Source organism: Eublepharis macularius, chromosome 18 (genome assembly GCF_028583425.1).
Source record: "Eublepharis macularius isolate TG4126 chromosome 18, MPM_Emac_v1.0, whole genome shotgun sequence".
In the NCBI taxonomy this organism is placed as follows: Eukaryota; Metazoa; Chordata; class Lepidosauria; order Squamata; family Eublepharidae; genus Eublepharis; species Eublepharis macularius.
The window spans coordinates 13,747,094-13,769,187 of record NC_072807.1 but is presented as its reverse complement, the minus strand read 5'-3'; the positions used below and the strand labels follow the sequence as shown (position 1 = coordinate 13,769,187).

The following is a 22,094-nucleotide window of genomic DNA, read 5'->3' as shown; positions in this document are numbered from 1 at the left end:
CGGCACTGCGGAAGAAGCCAGTTCATGACCTTCATCGCTGAAGGGCTCCAAGGAGACCAGGGCTATGGCACTGCCAACACTGCCAGTCCCCCAAATTAAAGGGACAATCCGCCCCTGTACTACAACACAGACCCTTAACCCGCCCCCCTTCCCAAAGACACTCTCTCTCTCTGCAAACCCAGCCAACAAGACCTCAGGCCTTTTCTTCAGAAGCAGCATGAGAAGCTGAGAAAGGAAACCTGGTCCGGCTTCTGCTTTTCATCTTACAAAGTCAGGGAAAATGTTTCTCAAACCTCTCGCTGCTTCTTTGGAAACAAGCCAGCTACCCATGCAAGCGCTCCGGCATGCTCTCCCCACCTTGTTTTTCTTCTTGAGAAATAGCAAAGGATCGTGCCTGCCTGTTCTAACAGCTCTTGGCGAAAGGGTTTAGGAGTCTTTTGGAAGCCAATGAAAAGCTGGACGCTTTTGTTTTGAAATAGTTGAAGGGTTTGCCTTAACAAGGAAGCGTGAAACATACGGCGATATGTGTGTAGGAAAAATGCAGTTTTTAATATTGCTAACTCAGGAGCTTTTTTAAAAAGCCAAAACAGACATAGTTGTCCTAAACTATTTCTCCCTACCACCACCCCAAAAACCTTCTCAGGCTGACCCGTCTGCTGGTAGAATTGGGATGCATTTCTTCACAGGCACTGCAGAGATGTTCAGTGTGGGGTCTGCAACCTGCAGTTTCTCTCTCTGATGATAGTAAAGAGTCCAGTAGCACCTTTAAGACTAACCAACTTTATTGGTTGCATCGTCAGAAGCATGTGACGAAGGGTGCTGTGGTTCTCGAAAGCTTATGCTACAATAAAGTTGCATCTGACAAAGAGAGCTGTGGTTCTCAAAAGCTTATGCTACAATAAAGTTGCATCTGACAAAGAGAGCTGTGGCTCTCAAAAGCTTATGCTACAATAAAGTTGGTTAGTCTTAAAGGTGCTACTGGACTCTGCTATTTTGCATCTACAGACTAATAGGGCTAACTCCTCTGCATCTCTCTGATTATGCACCTCACAGTGCTGAAACCATCTCGCTTGCCCTATGAAAAGCACCGTTTATACGATTCTCTCCCTTGAGAAAGGGATAAGCCTGCTTGAAAATGTCTGAAAATGAAAATTCATTCCACGTAGAAAAACAATACACAGCTGCAGTTTTCTCTGACATGCTGATTTTATGTGCGGGGGAATTTTAAATTTTTTTTTAGAAAAAATGGAATGCAACTCCCCCACCCCGCATTCCGAAGCGGTCCCAGAAAATCACGGGCTTCTTGATCTGTTGGCGCAGGATTCTTTTCTACAGAGAAATGGCTAGGATGATTCAGAATCTGTGCATGCTAAAAAGACGTAGGTTCTGCTCCAGTGCTGTACAAGTCAGTCCTTTATATTTCCAAGAATAAATACGAAGCACCAAACATCTGGAAGTGCTCCTAGAGATGGGTTGTCTGATGCAGTCCCCTTGTGATCAGCAAAACCTCGCACTCCACCCAAGCGTTGAAAACTGGGTAAGACATTCAGCATCGAGGTTAGGGGGGCACTGCCGCTGCCCTTCGTGGAAGGGAAGGAGGCAGCACAGACCCTCTTCATTCTGCCATCCCAAAGTGTCAGCAGCCTTCCGCCACAGAAAACAAATAGGGAGGGTGCTGGATGGAGTCAGTGACAAAGAGACGTTTTCCCCGCCATTGCAGACAATGGGAACGTGCAATCGCTCATTATAACTCAATTACAGTAATTAAAAACGGGTGGGAGAGAGCAGCCGAACAGGCGAAGGGCGGGGGAGTCCAGGAACATTTCACACTCCCTGTCAGCGACTAGAGACGCAGCAGCTGACAGCATTCGCCGAGCCGCCTCCCGCCATCTGTTTGGGGAGCCAGGGCAGAGTTGAGGTGCCACCGCAGCCGAGTGGAGGGCGGTGCTCAAGCAGGGCATTCGAGGCTGCGCAGACATTCCCGGCATGGCAGCTGCCCAGCAGGAGGCCAGGATCCCAAGAGGGCCACCACGCTGCAGCTGCAGTTAAAGGAGGGATTCGTCCGTGTTCGGCAGGTTGGACGGGAAGCATCCCAGAAGGCCCACTTTCGTTTGCTTTTTGAGAGCCCGGGAGGACGGAAGCTTGGAGAAGTCGTCTGAGAAAACAGCCGGCCGAGCGGCGCTTCTAGATCTCAGCAGCTGGAGCGTGAGGAGCCCGTGTCGTTATTTCCTGCCCCCGTGACTCAGCAGATGCAGCCAAGTGGAAGTGGGTCGACTGGTAGAATGCGGAGGCGCTGGAAGTCCCACGAACACAATTCCTTCTGGCTCAGCGCAGAAGAGTCCAGGTGCCGTCTATAAAATCAGTGACGGTGCGGCGGGGCGCGGGGGTCCATGCTACAACTGCCTGGCACTGGTGCTTGGTTGTTAACTAATATAAAAAAGCATAAAGGGAATTAGGTTTGAACGGCAGAACTTTGCCTCAAGATGGAGACCCCCCCCCTCCAAGCATTGTAGTTTCTCAGGTGCTTGACAAGCGTTACCCCTCCAACTTCTACCATCCCAGGCAGGCAGCAAAACGTATAATGAGTCTCTGGCACAAGAAGGCAAGTGAAAAGCGGAGGAAGAGAGCCAGCGGCCTGCCTGCATTCCTTTCTGAGGAATCCCAAACCATCTTCTAAAACTCGGAAGCCCCAATACACATTTTACTCCACCCTTCTGTCATTTTTTCCGTTGAAAAAATGGCACAAGCAGCTATCCAGTGAATGCCAGAAAAGGCAGCAGCGGCTGAAGCTTTCCAAAAGTGCAGAAAACAGACCGAGGGAGCCAGGCGCAGGCAGGCCGGCCCTTGAAACAGCACTAGATGGAAGATGGATTTTGATTATCCGTAGATGTAGCATTCTTCATGTTCAGCACCTTTTGGAAAGGTTAGGGCTGAAAGGAATTCAGGGCAAAAAGCTTACAGGAACTGGAAGAAGACGATCATCCCAACACATGCCCATAAGGACAGCCCATTCCCAGCCTACAAGCTCTAATGCAAACCCATTTTTTTTTGTATGTGTCAGATTCGGGGGGGGGGGGTTACAACTAAGGTCCTTGGGGGGGGGGTACATCTCACTGCATTTGGCTTAAAACCAGATTTCAATAGGCACTTAAACCATTTATTGCGGTACATTTATTGGAAACTCAGCCTGTTACGTCCGTCACTTTTGCCCTTTTCCTCCCTCTCTCTCACAGCAAAACCTCAGGTGACAGAGCGCATGTCCCCTGCTCTTGAAAAGTGCTCTGTGGCTGCCAGAGGTCTCCCACTGCGAGATCATCAGTACATCCCATAAGTAAGCTCACGGAACGATAAAGCCATTTTCCCAGTCACTTCATTCGATTTAATTTTTTTTTCTTCTCCTTTTCACAGGAAAGCTGTCATTTGACAGCCAAATGTAATTCTGCTACCAAGTTTTCTGTAAGGTTTGGGACAGAAGCCCTCAAAAAAACAAACCACAGAGGTGTCAACAGTGAACACACAGCATTAGAAGGGAGGCATCTTAAGGCACGGAGGAACTAGGCCAGATAAAGCGATGCACTGGAGACCGCTGCTTGCCATTGGCCAAGCCCTTGTACATACGAGGACGGTCAACTCAATTCTAGCCTGTACTATTTCAGGCAGCCAGACTGAGCATGCTCCCCCTCTGTGTTGCTAGGGAGGAGGAGGGTTCTAGTTGAGCTTCCTCCCCAGCATCCAAGTTTGCTATGAGTAAGGAACCATTATGCACCCTTTGATGACAGCAAGTTCACTGCCTCATACAACCTCTTCCAGGTCCCATCATTCCAGGGCCTCCAAGCCCAAATCCCACTCCAGTTGAGATGGTCCCATATGGGTTGAGCTGCTTTGGTATCTTCTAGCCAGTTGCGTAAGACCCACGTGTGTGGTTATACCCAAGTAGTTGGGTATACCGTAGCAGAAAACCCCAAAAGGACGGGATAACTGGGAGTGGTGGAAATACCTAGGGAGGGGAGTGTTGAAGCACAATCCTTTCCGTGCAAGGTGCAGCCATAACGTGGCTTGCTGGACCAGCCCCAGGCTCAGTCAAGTCCAGCATCCTTTCTCAGCCAGGGCAGGAATCAGACGTCCAACCGTTGCCTAGCCCAAGACGATGAAGGAGTCATGGACAAGACTCAACAATGTCTCCTCTGTGAAGGTGCTGCATTTCCAAGCAAAACACACACCTCTGAGCTAGCCAACTGCAGTCCCAATAAGACCGCAGCCTGTTGCCTGAGAAGCCTCCAGACAGCAACCATGGAGAGGAGGAGGAGGGAGAGAAACACACACGAGCGCGCATGTGAAAGAAAATGCAGCCTGTGAAAAGCCGACAGCCTGGGCAGCCCTTCTGAATTATAGGTAAAGCTTAACAAAGATTCTGCGACTGAAGCAGAACCTACTTCAGCGATTCTGCTTTTTGATAGCTGGGATGAATAAAAAATTGCACAGCTGGATCATGTAGAAAAAACTTTGTGCACCCCTTCCCGCCCCCACCACGGCGCATATGCAAGAACTGGTGTTTGCCTGAAGCACCCGCCGTTTCCAAAACCTTGCAATAACCCCAATGCCCCCCACTCGTGCATTACTTCCTCAAAGGAGTCCGGGCACATTCCCTGCATGAGAGACACGAGGATGGGTTCTCCCCCCGCTCCCATTAGACTCACCGGAGGGGAGGAATTCTCACGCGCATCAAGGCTCCTCCGGACATTTCTTGCACAAGCCACATGTCTAGGGATGGGCTCCCTTGCGAGGGACACAACAGCCACACTGCCTGGCTGCAAAGCAAGGGTTGGTCCGGTCCAACAGGTAGCCAAGAGAGCTGCCTGAGATGAGGAATCTGAAGGACTCTTAGGCCAAGCAAGAAACACAGCACCGTCCCCTTAAGAGTCTGGGGAGAGGAGGAAATTCCACCCCTTACAGGTTTCCCTCTATCCAGTTTCAGGGACCAGGAGCTCGATGGGGAAACCACCAGGGCAGGAAAAGCAATGCTTTCATCATGTACAATACAGAGCAAGCAGCATTCTTTTCAGTGTGAAAGTCTCCTGGCTTCTTTGGCACTCCGATCCGACCAGAGATTCACTCCACCACACACACACACACAAACACACAGACAAACACACCCATCGGTTTGTAAAGATCCCCCTCATCTTTCGCCAATCCTCACCCCCAACGCAAGCAGGCCTCCCCCAAACGTGAGAAAGGAAACGTAAATAAGTTCTGCACGCCGTCTTCCTTTACGCACCGGCATAGCCTTTAATAAAAACAGGCAGTTTTTTCCACCTCTAAGCCGTAGTTAGATTGTTCTTTTTTTTTTTTAAACCAGATCAAAATCAAAAATTAAAAAATAATCCATAAAAATGTGGTATAAAAAATCTCTTTCGTATGCTACATTACAGGGCAGGATCTTCTGCTACACAAATATGTAGATTTCCCGTGTTTAAATTTTATTTACTCCTTTAATACAAAAATGCCAAAAGACGGGTCTCTTCCCCCCACCCCAACTTCTTTTTGTGCCCGAAGGCTGAAAGATAGATTGCCAAAGCCACAGAAAACCCGACTCAACTGCACCCCCGGTCCCCACCGTACAGAAACCAGATGTTAGTAAACTTTGTTTTAAAAAGAAAACCCAAAACCTGAATTTAAATGTTATTATATCTATTATTTTACTTTCACTGAAGTAAAAAAAAAATCCCACACAAGTTGCTATTATTTTTTTTTTCTCTCGGCTCCCTGAGCAATTGTTGAAACGTTGCGTTCAGCATTTCGGCCCAAAGGTGATGATGGACGTTGTCAGAAATCCAACGGGACGTGGACTTCTTGCTTGCTCCAAAACCAAAAGTGTTCCAAAAAAAAAAAAACCAACCCAAAAAAACCACAGAAGAATTTGACTATTCTGTCCGAGCTGCCATCAGGTGAAAGATCCAACCGTACTCCAATCTCCAGCCCATCACAGCATTTGAGTCTCAAGACGACAGAGCAGACAATTCACAGGAACAGCAGTTAAAAGAGTTCATCGGATAATAAGCGGTAGATCCACAGGGACTATCCCCGAACAGAAGCTTGGAGGGTGGGCAGGGGAGGAAAAAGGATGGCCACCCCCCCTCCCAAAAAACACCAATGAATATAATTACAGCAGACCAAAGAAAAAGAAAATACACAGCCGGGGTACCAGAAAGTGTCCCTCACCCTATTAAACGTATCAGCTATTTACAATTCCCACAAGTCTTACGGAGAGAACAAAAGAGCACGTTTCTGCTGAAGGCAATTCCTCTAATCACAAGCATGTGAATCAAAAAGTGAAAATCCAGGGGCGCGGGGGACCATCAGGAAGCCTTAGGAAAATCCCTGCAGCAGACAGACTTGGCCATCCAGCTCCAAAGGGATCCAAATCCAGAGTGACTCTCCAAGATCACGATGGGAAAAACCACAGGAGGGTTATGCAATTCCGCAGAGCGCAGGCCAGGAACGCCTGGGCATCCCCCTTTCGCGTCCTTTGTACCCGCCAGAGGTCCACCTTCTTGCCAGCAGCCTTCTCTGAGTGCAACGGCCTGGCAGAAGCGCCCAGTTCAATAGATCACCTCGTACACAGTGGCCTTCTTGTCCCCCGAGCCTGTCACGATATATTTGTCATCTGCCGAAATGTCACAACTTAAGACTGAGGAAGATTCTTTCGACTAGAAGGGGAGGGAACAAAAGAGGGACATTCCATTTTACGTCTTTCCATTTCAGCAACATTCAATTGCATTTTTTTTTCTATGCCATTTATTAGCGATAGAAGAGAATAGAGACGCAGGCGGGCGTATCGGGTGCCACATTACTCTGCAAAGTGCCAGATACGCAGATGGAGCCGATAAATAATACATCCACAACAGCAGTTATGTTGACGCGGCAATGGTCCCGGGGGGGCCTCTGTTCTCTCAACTCCTCCCTACCAGCTGCAGGGATCACCTGGAGAGCTAGGGCCAGGAGGAGGTAGCCAGGTGTGCCAACCCCCCCCCGGTTACTCCCCACCACCAAGCCAGTAGGGACGGGGGAACCTTCTGTATCTGCTGCCCCGGGACAGATTTCCTCCATCCACATTTCTTTTGCTCAAGACAGGTAATCCAACCTGCTTATTCCAGAGGTGTGCAGGCAGAGCCAGTCAGAGCGAGGCACTTTGCACATGCTTGGAAACATGCTTTCCAGGGCTATCGCCTCACCTTGCCCTCAGATGAAGCACTGCTCAAAGCAGCTTGCTGGCGGGGCCTTCTTCTGAGCCTATATGTGCTGCTCCACAGCCTTGGGAGTTCAGTCTCCCCCCGCCCCAGGCCTCCCCTATCTGGCCTTGACTCTTACCTGGAATATGCTTGCTCCGTAAGGAGTCCTCCAGGCATTGAGGAGGTTGTCTTTGCCAGTACTCACAAACCACTTCCCTGTAAGTACAAATCAGAGTCAGTTTCCCCAAGGAGGCAACAACCAACACTGCAGCTGCCGGCTGAGCTGGGACAGAAGCAGATGCTGATCCCATTGGGGTTTTTTCACAATTGCATCTGGAAAAACCCAATCTTGTGTATCACTTAACCTCAGCCAATGTAAGAAATCGGAATTGTGGGTCTATGTTCCCCTTTTGACACAGTCTCCGCAGCTGCCGCTAACTCTCTATCGGATACTTGCTAATGCTATGTTGTAAACGTGCATTTATTGACCCTATGGAATTATTTACTGAAATGTCCTTGATATTGACTGTACTCTTCTCGCACTGTTATCCCCCTTGAGTCTCAGTGAGAAAGGTAGACTATAAATGACATAAAGAAATAATAAAAACTCCATGCACCTTCCCCACCCAAGGCTGCCCCCCCAGAGAAATATCTGGGTGAACTAAGGCTCCCCCCCCCGCCTCCACAGCAATGACACCTTACGATGCACTGAGGCCGATCAGTGCACATTGCAAGTGGCACTAGCCACTTCAGTAGCCAGAAGCCCCTCGCTGCCGATCGGCTGGCCAATAACAACCACTTTCGATTTATATACCACCCTTCAGGACAACTTAATGCTCACTCAAGCAGTTTACAAAGTATGTTATTATTATCCCCACGACAATCACCCTGTGAGGTGGGTGGGGCTGAGAGAGCTCTGAGAGAGCTGTGACTGACCCAAGGTCACCCAACTGGCTTCAAGTGGAGGAGTGGGGAATCAAACCTGGCTCTCCAGATTAGAGTCCTGCCGCTCTTAACCACGACACCAATCACCCGCTCTCAAGCGGCAGACCTCGCTCATGGCTCTGCCCCCCCAATCCCCACTGAACTGGAGACTGGCCTTCCTGGTCCTTCAGCAAGGACAGCATCAGCCCTGGACGCTCCCCCAAGAAGGACGGAGCTCCCTGGGACATCTTGCACAGTCTGTGTGGGACTCAGGACTACTCACCACAATAGGCGAACTTCAGGGAGAGGACGCAGCTCTCGTGAAGGTGGAGCTGGTATTTGTCGGGCTTGGTGTGGTGTAGAACCTCCACATTGCTGCTCTCCATGCCCACGGCGAGCCACTCCCCTGTCGGGCAGTACCCCAGAGAGAAGATCTGTGAGAAAGAAGAAGCCGGGTGGTGAAGTGGAGCGTCTCCAGAGCACGGGCAGAGAAGCCCACCCAATGTCATGTCTGGGAGCAAGAACAGAAGAACCTGAAAAGCATTCAAGAGCACAATAAACGCAAGAAACAGGATGAGTCTGGCTTAAGCGGAGATCCACACCGAGAGACCCGAACACATTACCGAAGCCAACCAAACCATCGCGTGCCAAGTCAAAGCTTAGACCCTTCGCTTTGGTCCTGTGCCGAAGGGCACACTTTTCCTAGGGCTGAGGAAGAGTCTTTCCCCTGGCCCCTGGGACTGAACCAGGATAAATCTCCAGGGTCTCCAGTAGAGGGGAAGGGGAGGGAGCTTTCCTCGCCCCAGGCACCTTTCAAGAGATGCCAGGGGCTGCGCTCAGCCCCTTCTGAATGCAAAGGAGGTGCTGTACCACTGAGCCATGGACCTGCTCCAGCAAGAACTCCCTTGTTTGGTTTTATGCGTGATACTCAGCTATGGGCGGAGTGCTGAACCTGATGTTTCCAACACAGTCAGAAAATAACAACAACAACATTCGATTTATAGACCGCCCTTCGGGATGACTTAACACTCACTCAGAGTGGTTTACAAATTATGCGATTACTATCCCCACAACAAAACACCCTGTGAGGTGGGTGGGGCTGAGAGAGCTCCGAGAAGCTGTGACTGACTCAAGGTCACCCAGCTGGCTTCAAGTGGAGGAGTGAGGAACCAAACCTGCCTCTCCAGATTAGAGTCCTGCCGCTCTTAACCACTACACCAAACTACACTGGGAGAAAGAGCCTGTGGCTCGCCCTTTTCTCAGGCTTAGCAGCTATTCCTTATACCAGAGACAGTTTCACATCTATTTAATCCCCTGCCTTCCAAGCACTCTTTGCCAGATCACGGCCCTTGCAGTGCTGGCTACAGAAGTGCCAGCTCAAAACCTCGTTGCCTGGTGGGTCTGTTGCAGCCCGAAGCTAGGGGCATAAAACCCAGAGCATGGCGTTTTCCAGGGGCATGTTTCCAGCCGGGGTCTTGATGGGTAGAAAAGCACCTTCCTGGTCTTCTGCCACTGCCACAAAAAGATCCCACAATTTCTTCCTCCAGAGCGGCTCATGGAACATCCACATGTGCCTGATCACCCACAAGCCCATCCATAGCCTCAGTGCCTTCAGGCGAGGCGCCACAGAATGAGCATCCAAGGATAATCTCCAAGACGAAGCCTTCATTGTGTTGTGTTTCCCTGTGAGCAGGGGCCATTTCAAAGAAAAAGAGCTGGAGGAACTCATTAGCATAACTCATTAGCATATGCCACGCCTCTTGCCATTGCTGGAAGTGTGTCATTAGCATAACTCATTTGTTGTAATCCGCCCTGAGCCCACTTGGTTGGGGAGGGCGGACTATAAATCTAAGTAAGTAAATAAATAAATATGCCACACCCCCTGATATCACCTGTCCTGGCTGTTTTGGACCCAATCCTGGCCATTCAGGGCCGAAATTGGGCCCAAAATGGCAAAAAGGGGCTGAGAAAATGGGCCCAAAATGGTCAGGATCGGGCCGCTGATGAGCGGGAGAGTGATCCACCACCCATCAGAGACCTGATCCAGGCCGTTTCGGCCCCAATCCAGGCCGAAACGGGCCCAAAATGGCCGAAAGTAAGGTGGGTGGGGCCACCTGAGATGTGACCTCTTTGGGGAATTGCCAGAACTGCGTTCCTGTGCGGTTCCCCCTCGACATGAGCCCTGCCTGTGAGATTTCCCCAGAAAATCGAAAAATGTCACCAACTGTGCCAGAGGACGTCAGAAGCTTTCCACCAAAGCCATCCCACTACAACGTGCTTGTTCAGGATGGCCTCTATGCGACTTTAGCAGCCACATGAGGCACTTCCGAGGCTTACCTGCGAGGTGAAGTCGTGCTGCTGAAGCTGCCTCCCTTCCCGGAGGTCCCAGGAGCGCACTGTGTTGTCTAAGCCTCCCGTCCACAGTTTGGTGCCGTCGTGTGAAATGTCGATGCAGCTGGCTCCATCAGTGTGACCTTGGAATTGCCTGGAAGGAAGCAAAACCAAGCGTTATTTTTCATTGCATCTTTTGTCTTGATTTGAAAGACCCTTTTCTTTTGATTGGGCTAAGTTGTAGGAAACGTGGGAGTAATCACATTTCAGACGACCCGAACTCAAGACTGCAAGTGAAAACAATGAAGGCAAGTTTGGGGTCGGGGGGCTTCAACTCTGTCTTGCAGTCCAGCTCAGACAAAGGATGAACCAGAGAGAAGGGGCAGAACTGCCTCTTTCTCTCTCCGTACCACAGTACAGACCCTGATCTGGATAGTCCTGGTGACCCTCATCTAGTCAGATCTCAGAAACTAAGTAGGGTCAGCCTTGGTTAGTAATTGGATGGGAGACCACCAACGAAGACCAGGGTTGCAGGGGCAGGCAATGGCAGACCACCTCTGTTAGTCTCTTGCCGTGGAAACCCTGCCGGGGTCGCCGTAAGTCAGCTACGACTTGACGGCACTCTCCACCACCACGCCATAGTATGGGCCAGTGTCCAGTGCAGTTCAGAACTTTTTGTCTCACGGCTCATCATTTCATTCCACCAAGGACAGTCCTAGCAGCGCCAACAGAACCCCCTTTGATCCCACTGTCGGCAAACCAACCGTCCCTTCTGCATCCCCCCTGGGGAAGCTCACCTGACCAGGGTTTGGTTGTGGAGATCCCACACTGCGATGTTCCCATCACTGCAGCAAGAAAAACAGACTTTGGCATCCGGGCTGATGGCCAATGCATAGCAGGCAGGGGCAGAAGAGGTCAACTCGGCCTTGATCCTAGGGGTCGGGGAGGCCAGGTCCCAGATGGTGAGCGTGCTGGCCTCCCCGCCCACAATGAGCGTGCGCCCGTCTGGGAGGAGCTTGCAGGAGCGGATGTAGTTGTCTCTGTTCTGCAGGTGGGGAAAGAGAAACCATGAGCCCTACCACAGGGCCCTCCGATTCACAACTCTCCCTTGTAACTTTGGCACGCCTCAGAAGGGAAGCAGAACTTCCCGGTCACAAAAAGGGCTCTGGGTAGCAGGGCTCAGTTCGAGGGGGAACGCGCCGGAACACAGTTCCGGCAGTTCCCCAAAGAGGTCACGTGTCAGGTGGCCCCACCCACCTGACTCTCGGCCATTTTGGGCCCGTTTTGGCCTGGATTGGGGCCGAAGCAGCCCGGATCGGGTCTCTGACGGGTGGTGGATCACTCTCCCACTCAGCAGCGGCCTGATCCTGACCATTTGGGGCCTTTTTCGGGCATTTTCAGCCCCTTTTGCCATTTTGGGCTCAATTTCAGCCCTGAATGGCCAGGATTGGTCCAAAACAGCCAGAATAGGTGATGTCAGGGGGTGTGGCATACGCAAATCAGTTATACTAATGACACACTTCTGGTGATGGCAAAAGGTGTGGCATATGCTAATAAGTTATGCTAATGAGTTATGCTAATGAGTTCCTCCAGCTCTACAAAATGACCCCTGCTGGATACAAACACAGATTGTGGGGCAGGAGTTCAGAGACTGATCTAACGTGCAACAGCAGGGCTTGCCGGCATTAAAAGGCTTGGGGCACGGGCAACCAGGTTGAAATCCTTCACCGAAAGGGTTGCTACTTTCCCTGCCTGACCAATCTTGCGGGGTCACTGCAAGGGGGGGCTCAGGTAACATGCGGTGCGAATATCAAACGTGAGCGGAACATCCAACAAGCTGTTCATTAGACGAAATTAACTGCTCTTGCGGCCAGGTTGCCACGGCCAAAGAGAGGCCCGAAAGACAGTTGTGAACTTGGGTCTCCAGTTGATGCTTGGGGAGGACCCGCCTCCCACATCCCCCCCAAAGGGTAGGACGCTCATTATGGAAGTGGGGAGGGGGGGCCAGCGTGCCTGGCTCTTCCACTCACCAAGCAATCCAGCTGCGAGACGGGGCTCTTGCTGCCAGGCTGGCTGATGTCCCAGATCTTCACACACCCCTTCCCGCCCGTGTAGACGTGCCGGGTTGGGTTGCTGATGGTCACGGCGCACACCACCTCGCCGTGGCTCAGCGTATTGATCTGACGGGCATGCCGGGGGATGCCGGGGCCGGCGAGGGCGTCGTGCGGGAAAGGGACCGGCTGCATCTGCCCATCAGCACTCACGTGAAATGAGTAGGCCCTGCAAGAGGGGGGAGAATGACGACAAGAAAAGCATGACCATGGAGGAAGCAGGCGAGGGACCACTTTATCCCAAGCCGGGACCGAGGTCTCAGCTCCTGCCAGTCTGCCTTGGCAATAGCTGCCTGGGCAAAGACCTTGGGATTAAACCAGGGTGTCATGCGCTCAACACGCACAGTGCCGTGGAGCATCACTCACAGGAAGGGCCACCATATACCTCCTTCCTTTCTGCCGTAGACACACAGCTCCCACCCTGTGTAACATCTATTCCTCTTTTTCCCACCACTGAATGTCCTTCTCGCTTGCTTGCGGGCACGTCTGGGCAGGGAAAACAGCCCACGCCTTCGGCCTGCCCTGTCCCCACCCCCCAAAGGAGGGAGGGGCAGTCTGCTTGCCTAGCAAGCCACCTCTTCCCAAGCTCTCCCCTATGTGGGCTGGCCCGGGAGAAGTCCCAGAGGCTTTAATGGCCAACCCACCCCTGCTTGCTTGGAAGGAACACTGTCTGGTTTGGGACGCCCCCCCCCCAACAACACCATCTCTGCTGTCTTTGCCATTTGCAACCATAACACCCCAAAGAGTTTGACACCACAAAGAGGGTTTTCCTAAAGCAGGAATACGTGAAGCTTCAAGGGGGAAGGTCAAAGGATAGCTTACGGCTTGCCACCGGGAATGGAGGCCAGGCTGGTGGGCAGGACCGGGGCTCTCATGGGCGGATGCGGGTCAAAGCCAACCTGGAACCAGACGAAAGGAACAATGTTAAGTGCAAACCAAAACATTCCAAAGACTTTAGCTCGCGTAACATACACACCAAGAAGACAACCCTGCCCCATAGGAACTGCAGGGAGCCGTACCTGTTTGTAAAAAATAACTTCAAAGTAGCAATGGGTACACTGAAACCCCTCCAAGGAGCAAGCCCATGTCACTGCCAGCTTCCCTACTGCCTGAGAGACAGAGCAGCTCTTGGATCTTTCCCCTGAGCCTTTGAAAACTTTTATTTGCAGCCAGAGAGGACTTCACCTAATCGAAGCCTGCTCCATCGTGGGGCTGCAGAACTCTGCTGATTGGGGCTTTGAATCACATCCAAGCATTCCCCCCTCCCGGCCTTACAGCTACTTTGGGATTTTTCCATCAGTGTAAACAATACACACATTGCCCTACTGTGAAGAGGCAACAAGCCTTGGCAAGGGTCTCTCACCACCACCACCACCTCACTATACACCCCCAGGTGCTTATTTATGAATGGGTGGACCCCCGTTCCCTTGTTCTTTACTGAGCATGCATGCACCATTCCCGGTGGTGGCAGGTGGACAGCAAAAGGTCTCGCTCACCCTGCCCTAGAATTTTTATGGTGACTCAGCCTTTTCTGAACTGGAAGGCACGCGGCGCACTTGGAATCTGGTGGAATATGGTATTTCCACAGTTGTCAAGAGAACCAACGTTTCCTTTTCAAAACAGCTGCCTCCCGCTGATTCTCCTTCCTCTGCAAAATAAACTCCCCCTCCCAGATCCTTCCCCCAAATGCTTTCCACCATTTCAATTCTGCTTTAGAGGCTGGAGGCAAGTGGGCCACTATAGGGAACTCGTGCTGCTCCCCCACTCCCTGCCCCCTCTCCCCCCCCATATGAAAGAGGAGCTAAAAGGTCTACGTACAGCTCCAAAGCTCACCATAGGAGAGCGGCCATAGGCGGCGGCGGCAGCAGCAGCCATCTGGGGTGGGATGCTGTGAAGACCCGTGTAAGCCCCAGGGCTGGCGAGGGAGCCATTCATTTCATGATGCCCCATCATGGCAAATGGGGTGGCGTAAGAACCCGCTATTGAGATGGGCGTCCTCAGGGCAGATGCTGGAAAGAGAGGGAGGGGGATATTCGTTTTGCGCAACCGAGCAACCAACACAACCAACCTTTCACATTCGTACAGCTGCCCCTACTTGCCACCTACAAGAATGATCGTCTCTCCAGACTGGGCTTTGGGATGAGCGGATACAACGCCCTTCAGTCTTGGGCGCAATCGCAACTCACAAGTATCCAGAGCCATCTCCGACATGGGTGCTACGTACCCAAAGGATCCATTCCAGTTGGCTTGCCTGGCATCGGCCGCAGCCCCGGAGTCGTACTTGTCCCCGGCGTAGGCGCATCGTTCCTTGGGGTGGGAGTGGTTGATTTCAGCCCAGGGGTGGAGGACTTATCGTTCTGGTGAAAAGGGAATTCGGCATCAGCATTAGAACAATCTCAAGTTAGGGGGTCACTTTTTGCAAGCGGCGAAACCACAGCTGCGGCTTTTCCATCCTGGGAATCCAATTCTGAGACTCACTTCCATTCCAAAATGAATCTGATTTTAAATTATTCGTAAATCATCACACAAGGCATACTGGTAGGTAAGGAATATGGACTTCATTAAGAATCCTTAGAAGTTTTTTAAAAAATTGCATCGCATGACTTCCACCTTCAAATCACACATACCCCGTACTTAAAATGGGGACTGAGGAAAATCCATTCCTTTTCATCCTTTGAGTGTGATTTCCATGACAGAGAAAGGACTGGAAGAGCAAGCCAAGATAGTTAAAGAAATGGTCTAAATGGCATCCACGCTATTTCGGAAGCTTCACATTCTGCAGTAGCCAAATGGGCACAATCGATAGAGAATGCAGCAAAAATATTCAACGTTCGGTTTTGCACCAGGTTCCCCATGAAGTTGTATCAGAGCTAATTCTGTCCAGTGAAGTGTCTCCCTGGGAAACTTTTGACATGGATTCTATGTCCAATACCCAGGGGTCATTTCGTAGAAAAAGAGCTAGAGGAACTCATTAGCATAACTCAATAGCACATGCCACACCCCTTGACATAACCAGAAATGTGTCATTAGCATAACTGATTTGCATATGCCACACCCCCTGACATCACCTATCTTGGCTTTTTGGGACCCAATCCTGGCCATTCAGGGCTGAAATTGGGCTCAAAATGGCAAAAAGGAGCCGAAAATGGCCGAAAAGGGCCCAAAATGGTCAGGATCGGGCTGCTGCTGAGTGAGAGAGTGATCCACCACCCGTCAGAGGCCCAATCTGGGCCATTTTGGCCCCAATCCAGGCCAAAACGGGCCCAAAATGGCTGAGAGTCAGGTGGGCGGGGCCACCTGACATGTGACCTCTTTGGGGAACTGCCGGAACTGCGTTTCTGTGCATTCCCCCTCAAAATGAGCCCTGCCAATACCCCTCTATATACAACAATAATTTCCTGGTAGCAGAAAAGCTCCCCTCCATTATACAGATGGGGAACCAAGACACAGGATAAATGGGTAAAAAAGGATCAGGCATCCAAATGTCTTTCTGGACTTCAAATGAATGGAAACAAGAACCCCTCTACTGCCACCAGACCCTTCCAGAACAACTGGGTCCAACAGATCACCACCCAGATTCTATCGCCCACCTCTGTTCATGCACCTAGCCTGTGTTGCTCACGATGCCCACCCTTCATGCATCCCCAACGGAGTTCCGTGCTCCATCTGCAGTGACTCCGGCACTTACGTGGCCTAGATCTTTTGTCTTGGATGAAGGCGTGCTGCTGGAGGAGGCAACCGAGGCGGGGCTGTTGGGGGCGTCCTTTTTCAACCCCCGGGCTTTGTCTATTCCATTTTCTGGAGGCGAATGAGCAGGGCTTACTCGTGGGGTGGCGGGATCCTGAGGAACAGAAGGAAGTGACGGTTGGCCACACTCAGCAGGGAGTTCCAAACACCACCCAATGTCAGGGGAGATACCAGCATTCCACCCGCTTGATTGCTCTACAAAAAACCCAACTTCTGCATCAAAAGGAGCAAAAACCTCAGATTTTTGCAGGTCGGGCAAGTTAAAGAAAGAGACACGACTGCTTCTGATTCTGTAACGGGGGTCTCTTCCTTTGTTGCTCTTTCTGAGCCTACCTCATTGGAGACATCTACCACAAGGTCATCACTCTTGTCTCCATCGCTGTCCTGAAACGAAAAGCCAAGCACTGACCTGTCATTGGGCCAGCTACTGCCCGCCCTGCCTTCGGACCCTCATGCCAGACCCCTAGCTGGAAAGGGACCACCCCGTGCCCGGCAGGCTTACATATCGGCTCAGGCTGTCTTTCTCCTCTGCTTTCCGCTTCTTGGAGTCGAGACCGTAGTCTGCAGAGCTTCTGTGCTTCTCACTCGCTCTCAAACTCTCCGACGGGGAGATGGAGTTATTCTGCAACAGAAAAGGTGCGGAAGGTTGTAAGTGCTCCGTTTGTAAGAGGCTGGCAGGATATAAAATTAAGAGGTCGGTGGGGGAAACAAGGGGTGCTTCTGTCCCTGCAAGAGATGGGTTCTGATTCTATTCTGCTTGAGCGGCTGTGGGTGCATGCCTCGTCATCAAATGGGGCTCGAACTATCTCAGGCACATGGGGCTGCCTGTACAGAGAAAAGTAACTGTATTGCCCCTGTTAACCCTTCTGCAGACAAGGAGAAGATACTCTGGCTGTAGAGATAAAGGTCCTCCACAGTGCAGGTCAGCCCTGCCTCTCTCTCACCCTTCCCTAGATGACACCAACCTTCCCAAGAGGAAGGGACTACAACGTCCCCCCGCTCCTTATGGACAGCTCTGGGAAATAAGCAAAGGCATTTCTTTTTGCAACCCTCACAACGGCCTTAACCAAGTAGGCCGATATTATTATTATTATTAACAACAACAACAACAACAACAACAACACAACAACATTTGATTTATATACCGCCCTTCAGGACAACTTAACGCTCACTCAGAGCAGTTTACAAAGTATGTCATTATTATCCCCACAACCATCACCCTGTGAGGCGGGTGGGGCTGAGAGAGCTCTGAGAGAGCTGTGACTGACCCAAGGTCACCCAACTGGCTTCAAGCGGAGGAGTGGGGAATCAAACCTGGTTCCCTAGATTAGAGTCTTGCTGCTCTTAACCACTGCACCAAACTGAAGGCACAGCCCTCTTTCACACACAAGTACTGTTCTTGCAGGGGGAATGTGGACAAGAAAGAAGGATATGCCCCAAAGCCACCTAAGGAACCGACGCCTGCCTTGATACCTTTACACACAGGCCAGGGCTCACAGCCTGACCTTAAGTCAAGACTGAGGCTGCTTGAGTTTAAGACGCCCATCAGGCCCTCCCTTGCTAGTCCAAAGCAGCAAAGGGGAACCAGCAAGAGGGCCCAGAAAGGCGCTTCGACATCACAAAGCAGCTCTCCTGCCGTTGTCAGTCTATCAGCGCTTACAAGCTCTGCTCAACATTCAGGCTGTTCTTCTCCGCCTCCCCCGCCCTCCAGTCCCTCTGCTATTCTCAGCCCCTCGGCCTCTCTTTCTTGTCTGAATAGGAGCAAGTCGAGCAGGTCATGTTTCGCCTGCATTCCCATTAAGCTGCTTTGGCTATCGCCAGCTCTTTTCTTCTCCTTTCTTCCCCTTCCAGTCACGCCAAAACGGTTTGCAGATCCCAAGAGACGCACTCGAAGCCTCTCCTTTGGAGGCACCGATTCAGGCATGCTTCCAACAAACCCCTCCATTTCTTCGATACCGCTGCAGAGACGCAGCAAGGAAATACAAAAGGGAGAATCTGGCCGGGGGGGGGGGGGAGATCAGCCCCATCCCCGCATTTGGAAAGCAGAAAATATTGCTGAGGCAGAGACGATACGTATATATTTTAAATCCCATAATCTCTCATTGTAAATTGACAATGCAGGTGAGTTTGCGAGAAGCCGTTTCAGACTGAAAAGGGTAGAAACTCGGAAAATTCAGACGGGACCAATTGAAAACCAGTGGCACCCTCACATGTGCAGACAGATGTCAAAGCCTTTAGTCGGCTGGTTAACTGCCTGACTATAAACCAGGTCATCCCTAAAGATTAGATGACCCAAGACAATCGAGCAGCTGCCAGGAATGAAATCACTTCTCAAAGAGCTACGGAATTTCTCTCTCCACCCCCCTCCTCTGCTTGGATGTCACACCTCCCTACACCAAAGGGCCTCAGGCTCAGCCAAGAAAGATGGTCACCCGTAACCTGGCGCAATCCAAGCAAAACACAAAGAGAATCCAAAACCCACAAGCCGTTTTTTTTCTCCATTTCTAAGTGCCTAACGCAGAAGGGCAAGAACCAGGAAGCCGGCTTCAAAAGACTGAAAAAACATAACACAATTAAAACATTGCAAACAGCAGAAGCAAAGGGAATGAAAACAGAACTTACTGCGCTGGAGTCACGATCTTTCCAGGATAAAGCCCAGAGAAGATGGCAGCCAAGTTCAAGGGAACACAAAAAGGACGGGGGGGGGGGGAGAGAAGGGAAAAAAACCCTTTAAAATAGAACAATTCAAATAGTTCCTTTGCAGGTTGAGATCTCTGGCTTGACTTGATAAAAAAACTGCTGCCCTTTCCATTCTTTGTTCTCAAGGAGGAATCTTGGCCCAGAGACAGCAGCTTGGGAGGGGAGGGCACAATTACACGCCCAAACAAAGTGCCTCAAGGAAAAGTGCCCAAGACGCAAAGATGGAAAAGGGCAAAATGCAAACTGCTTCTACGTTTCTGTTCCAATCGAGAAAGGAGCAACCCGCCTCCCCTCGTTCTTCCATCAGGGCCTCCAGAGGACTTTGTGAGTCACGTTCCTGGATAAGGCAGAAGAAGACTGGAATCTTAAAAGAGACGAGACCAAGATGAAATCCCCAGAAGAGACCACGGCGAGCCCTTCGGAGGAAGCCACTCCTACGTCCCTGCACCGCGCTTTGGAGGGCCCTTTCTGCCCAAAGGGGTCACAACAGGTATGAAAACCGGGCTCCTGTGGCTCGCCGCATCCTCACCTCGGTGGTCCAGGTCATGGTGGTTCTTCTCATCTTTCACGGTCAGGTGCGCCTGGCTGCCAAGGGCCCCCAGCGCCAGCAGCCCCGAGCTGCTTCCCGTGACGGGAGGAATCCCTGGCGGCTGCAGACCTGACGGGTGAGGCGGCAGCTGCACCGGGGGCCCGTGGGCAGCGTGGGAGAGGTGCTGAGCCTGGAGCTGCTGCTGCTGCAAGAGAGGCAGGGGTCAGAAGTGGCAGGGAGTCCCAGCCCAGCACGCAGCACCCCACCCGGCCCAGTTCCATCAGGAAGGGAAGAGGGAGAGAAAGCTGGAGCCAAAAGGTTCTGGGGACGGAAAGTGCAATAACCGCAACGGATTTACAAACATGAAAGCTTATGTTCCTTAACCTGGCTGTTACAAATCACCGTTGATACGGACACAGAGGTTTTAAGGAGAGCGTTGCGACATTACTGGCCTTGATACAGCTGTGAATTAACCGTACAGCTTTAAGCTGCACCGACGCTACTTAAGGATTTAAAGACCTTGCAAAATTAAAAACGTTCAAGTCTCAACGTTTCAAAATGCATCGCAATTTTACATTTGTGCAAGATTTCATGGCAGCTTTAGTGGAACTCTTTTTTCCCCACATGAGACGGTCTCGGATCTTCTACTGAAAGAAACATCAGTGGGGTAATGAGAGCCTTGGGTAGGTGGAGAAACTTTCAATACGGGGCAGAAGGAGGGAGAAATCGTCAGAAGAGGCGCTAGGGTTTCTGTTCTTCAAACACGTGGCGGCTCAAACAATCCAACTATTTAGCCTCTTTCAGATCCTAGTCAAGAAATTCATGTTGGCGGGGAAAATGGGCACAAACCCGAAGCTAGTCATCAGCAAAAAAGGGTAGGCAGGTTGCCATTAGGGCAAGGGGCCTGCACAGATTCCCTGCAGCGCCACAGCTCCAAGGGGAAGAGCACCTCTAGGCTATGATTCCCCCCCCCCCCAGTCCTGGGTCAGCATGCAGAGAGGTAGTTGCAGGAGTCATTTAGTAGAAAAAGAGCTGGAGGAACTCATTAGCATAACTCATTAGCATAGGCCACGCCTCTTGCCATCGCCAGAAGTGTTATTAGTATAACTGATTTGCATATGCCACACCCCCTGACATCACCTATCCTGGCTGTTTTGGACCCAATCCTGGCCATTCAGGGCCGAAATTTATTTATTTTTATTTATTTATTTATTTCAAATTTGTATTCCGCCCTCCCCGCGAGTGGGCTCAGGGCGGATAACAACATATTAAAAATACAATTAAAATACAATTAAAAATTCATGTTCATTAAAAACAACACATTGAAAATAGGACGGCGGACAGCCTTCACAGGGAGGGTTTTATACACCCCCAAAATTGGGGTGTATAAATTGGGCCCAAAACGGCAAAAAAAATTGGGCCCAAAATGGCAAAAAGGGGCTGAAAATGGCCGCAAAGGGGCCCAAAATGGTCAGGGTCGGGCCGCTGCTGTGTGGGAGAGTGATCCACCACCTGTCAGAGGCCCAATCCAGGCCATTTCAGCCCCAATCCAGGCCAAAAAGGGCCCAAAATGGCTGAGACTCAGGTGGGTGGGACCACCTGTCATGTGACCTCTTTGGGGAACTGCCGGAACTGTGTTCCAGCGCATTCCCCCTCAAAATGACTCCTGGGTAGTTTCTGAGCCCAACTTGACCCATGGAGAATAGACTCTGGCAATTCATCCCTCATGCCTTTGCAAAACATTCATCGATTCATGCATTCCCCTTCCGCGTATATTCTACCGGCAAGCCTCCCCAAGCCAAAATTCACCAACGCTTACTCTGACCCAAGAACTTAATTCCGGCCCACAGTAATGAAAGAGGCCTTGCCGTGAAGAACACACAGCAAGAGAGCTCTGAACACGTGCAGAGTGTCTTGCCATCTGCAAAGAGATCTTCAAGTCTGACACACACACCAAGTCTGAACGCACCAAGTCATGCGCTGGCTAGCTTTGCCGGCAAGTGGAAGGTTCCAGCTAAAGCAACGCCCCAGTGGACATGTGCGCACACCCACTGCTTTTCCAACAAGGAATAAAACGCACTATTGCTACGATGGTGGCCTGGGACAGAGACCGCAGACAAGCCTGCCTCCCCCCGAGCCACTGTCAACAGATTGAACAAGATCACTTCACAAGGATCAATTAGTTCACACAGCACTCTGCAGGCCGAGGTGGGCCAAGGACGAGGCAAGGGGTTAAAGAGCATAAAGAGCAATGCTTTACATTGGCACTGAGATGAATGGGCACACCTGCCGGGGGGGGGAGGGGGGCACGGTGGCGCAGAATGTGTGTGTGTGTTATGTGCTATCAAGTCACCTCTGACCTATGGTGACCCTATGAATGAAAGACCTCCAAAACGTCCTATCATTAACAGACTTGTTCGGATCCTGCAAACTGGAGGACGTGGCTTCTTTGACTGAGTCAAGCCATCTCGTTTGAGGTCTTCCTCTTTTCCTAGCAATACTAACGTTTCCAGAGAGTCTTGT

The 22,094-nt window shown here is 51.1% G+C and overlaps 1 protein-coding gene across 8 annotated transcripts in view; it reads right to left on the bottom strand.

The window, feature by feature from the left end:
* Positions 1-5,262: 5,262 nt before the first annotated feature.
* TLE3 (TLE family member 3, transcriptional corepressor) overlaps positions 5,263-22,094 on the bottom strand; it is a 45,662-nt gene continuing 28,830 nt past the window's right edge. For 2 of the 8 annotated variants that reach the window (XM_055002352.1, XM_055002355.1), the window contains exons 7-20: positions 19,572-19,773; positions 18,965-18,981; positions 16,845-16,964; positions 16,676-16,726; positions 16,284-16,436; positions 14,820-14,952; positions 14,414-14,604; positions 13,418-13,494; positions 12,515-12,764; positions 11,282-11,529; positions 10,491-10,638; positions 8,437-8,587; positions 7,369-7,445; positions 5,263-6,707 (exon numbers count right to left, since the gene is read on the bottom strand). In XM_055002352.1, coding sequence (XP_054858327.1) covers positions 6,600-6,707; positions 7,369-7,445; positions 8,437-8,587; positions 10,491-10,638; positions 11,282-11,529; positions 12,515-12,764; positions 13,418-13,494; positions 14,414-14,604; positions 14,820-14,952; positions 16,284-16,436; positions 16,676-16,726; positions 16,845-16,964; positions 18,965-18,981; positions 19,572-19,773 — 1,926 coding nt within the window. In that variant the 3' untranslated portion in view covers positions 5,263-6,599. Of the gene's footprint in view, positions 6,708-7,368; positions 7,446-8,436; positions 8,588-10,490; positions 10,639-11,281; positions 11,530-12,514; positions 12,765-13,417; positions 13,495-14,413; positions 14,605-14,819; positions 14,953-16,283; positions 16,437-16,675; positions 16,727-16,844; positions 16,965-18,964; positions 18,982-19,571; positions 19,777-22,094 lie in introns of all 8 variants that reach the window. The other 6 variants (XM_055002351.1, XM_055002354.1, XM_055002353.1 and 3 more) reach the window with 4 other exon arrangements.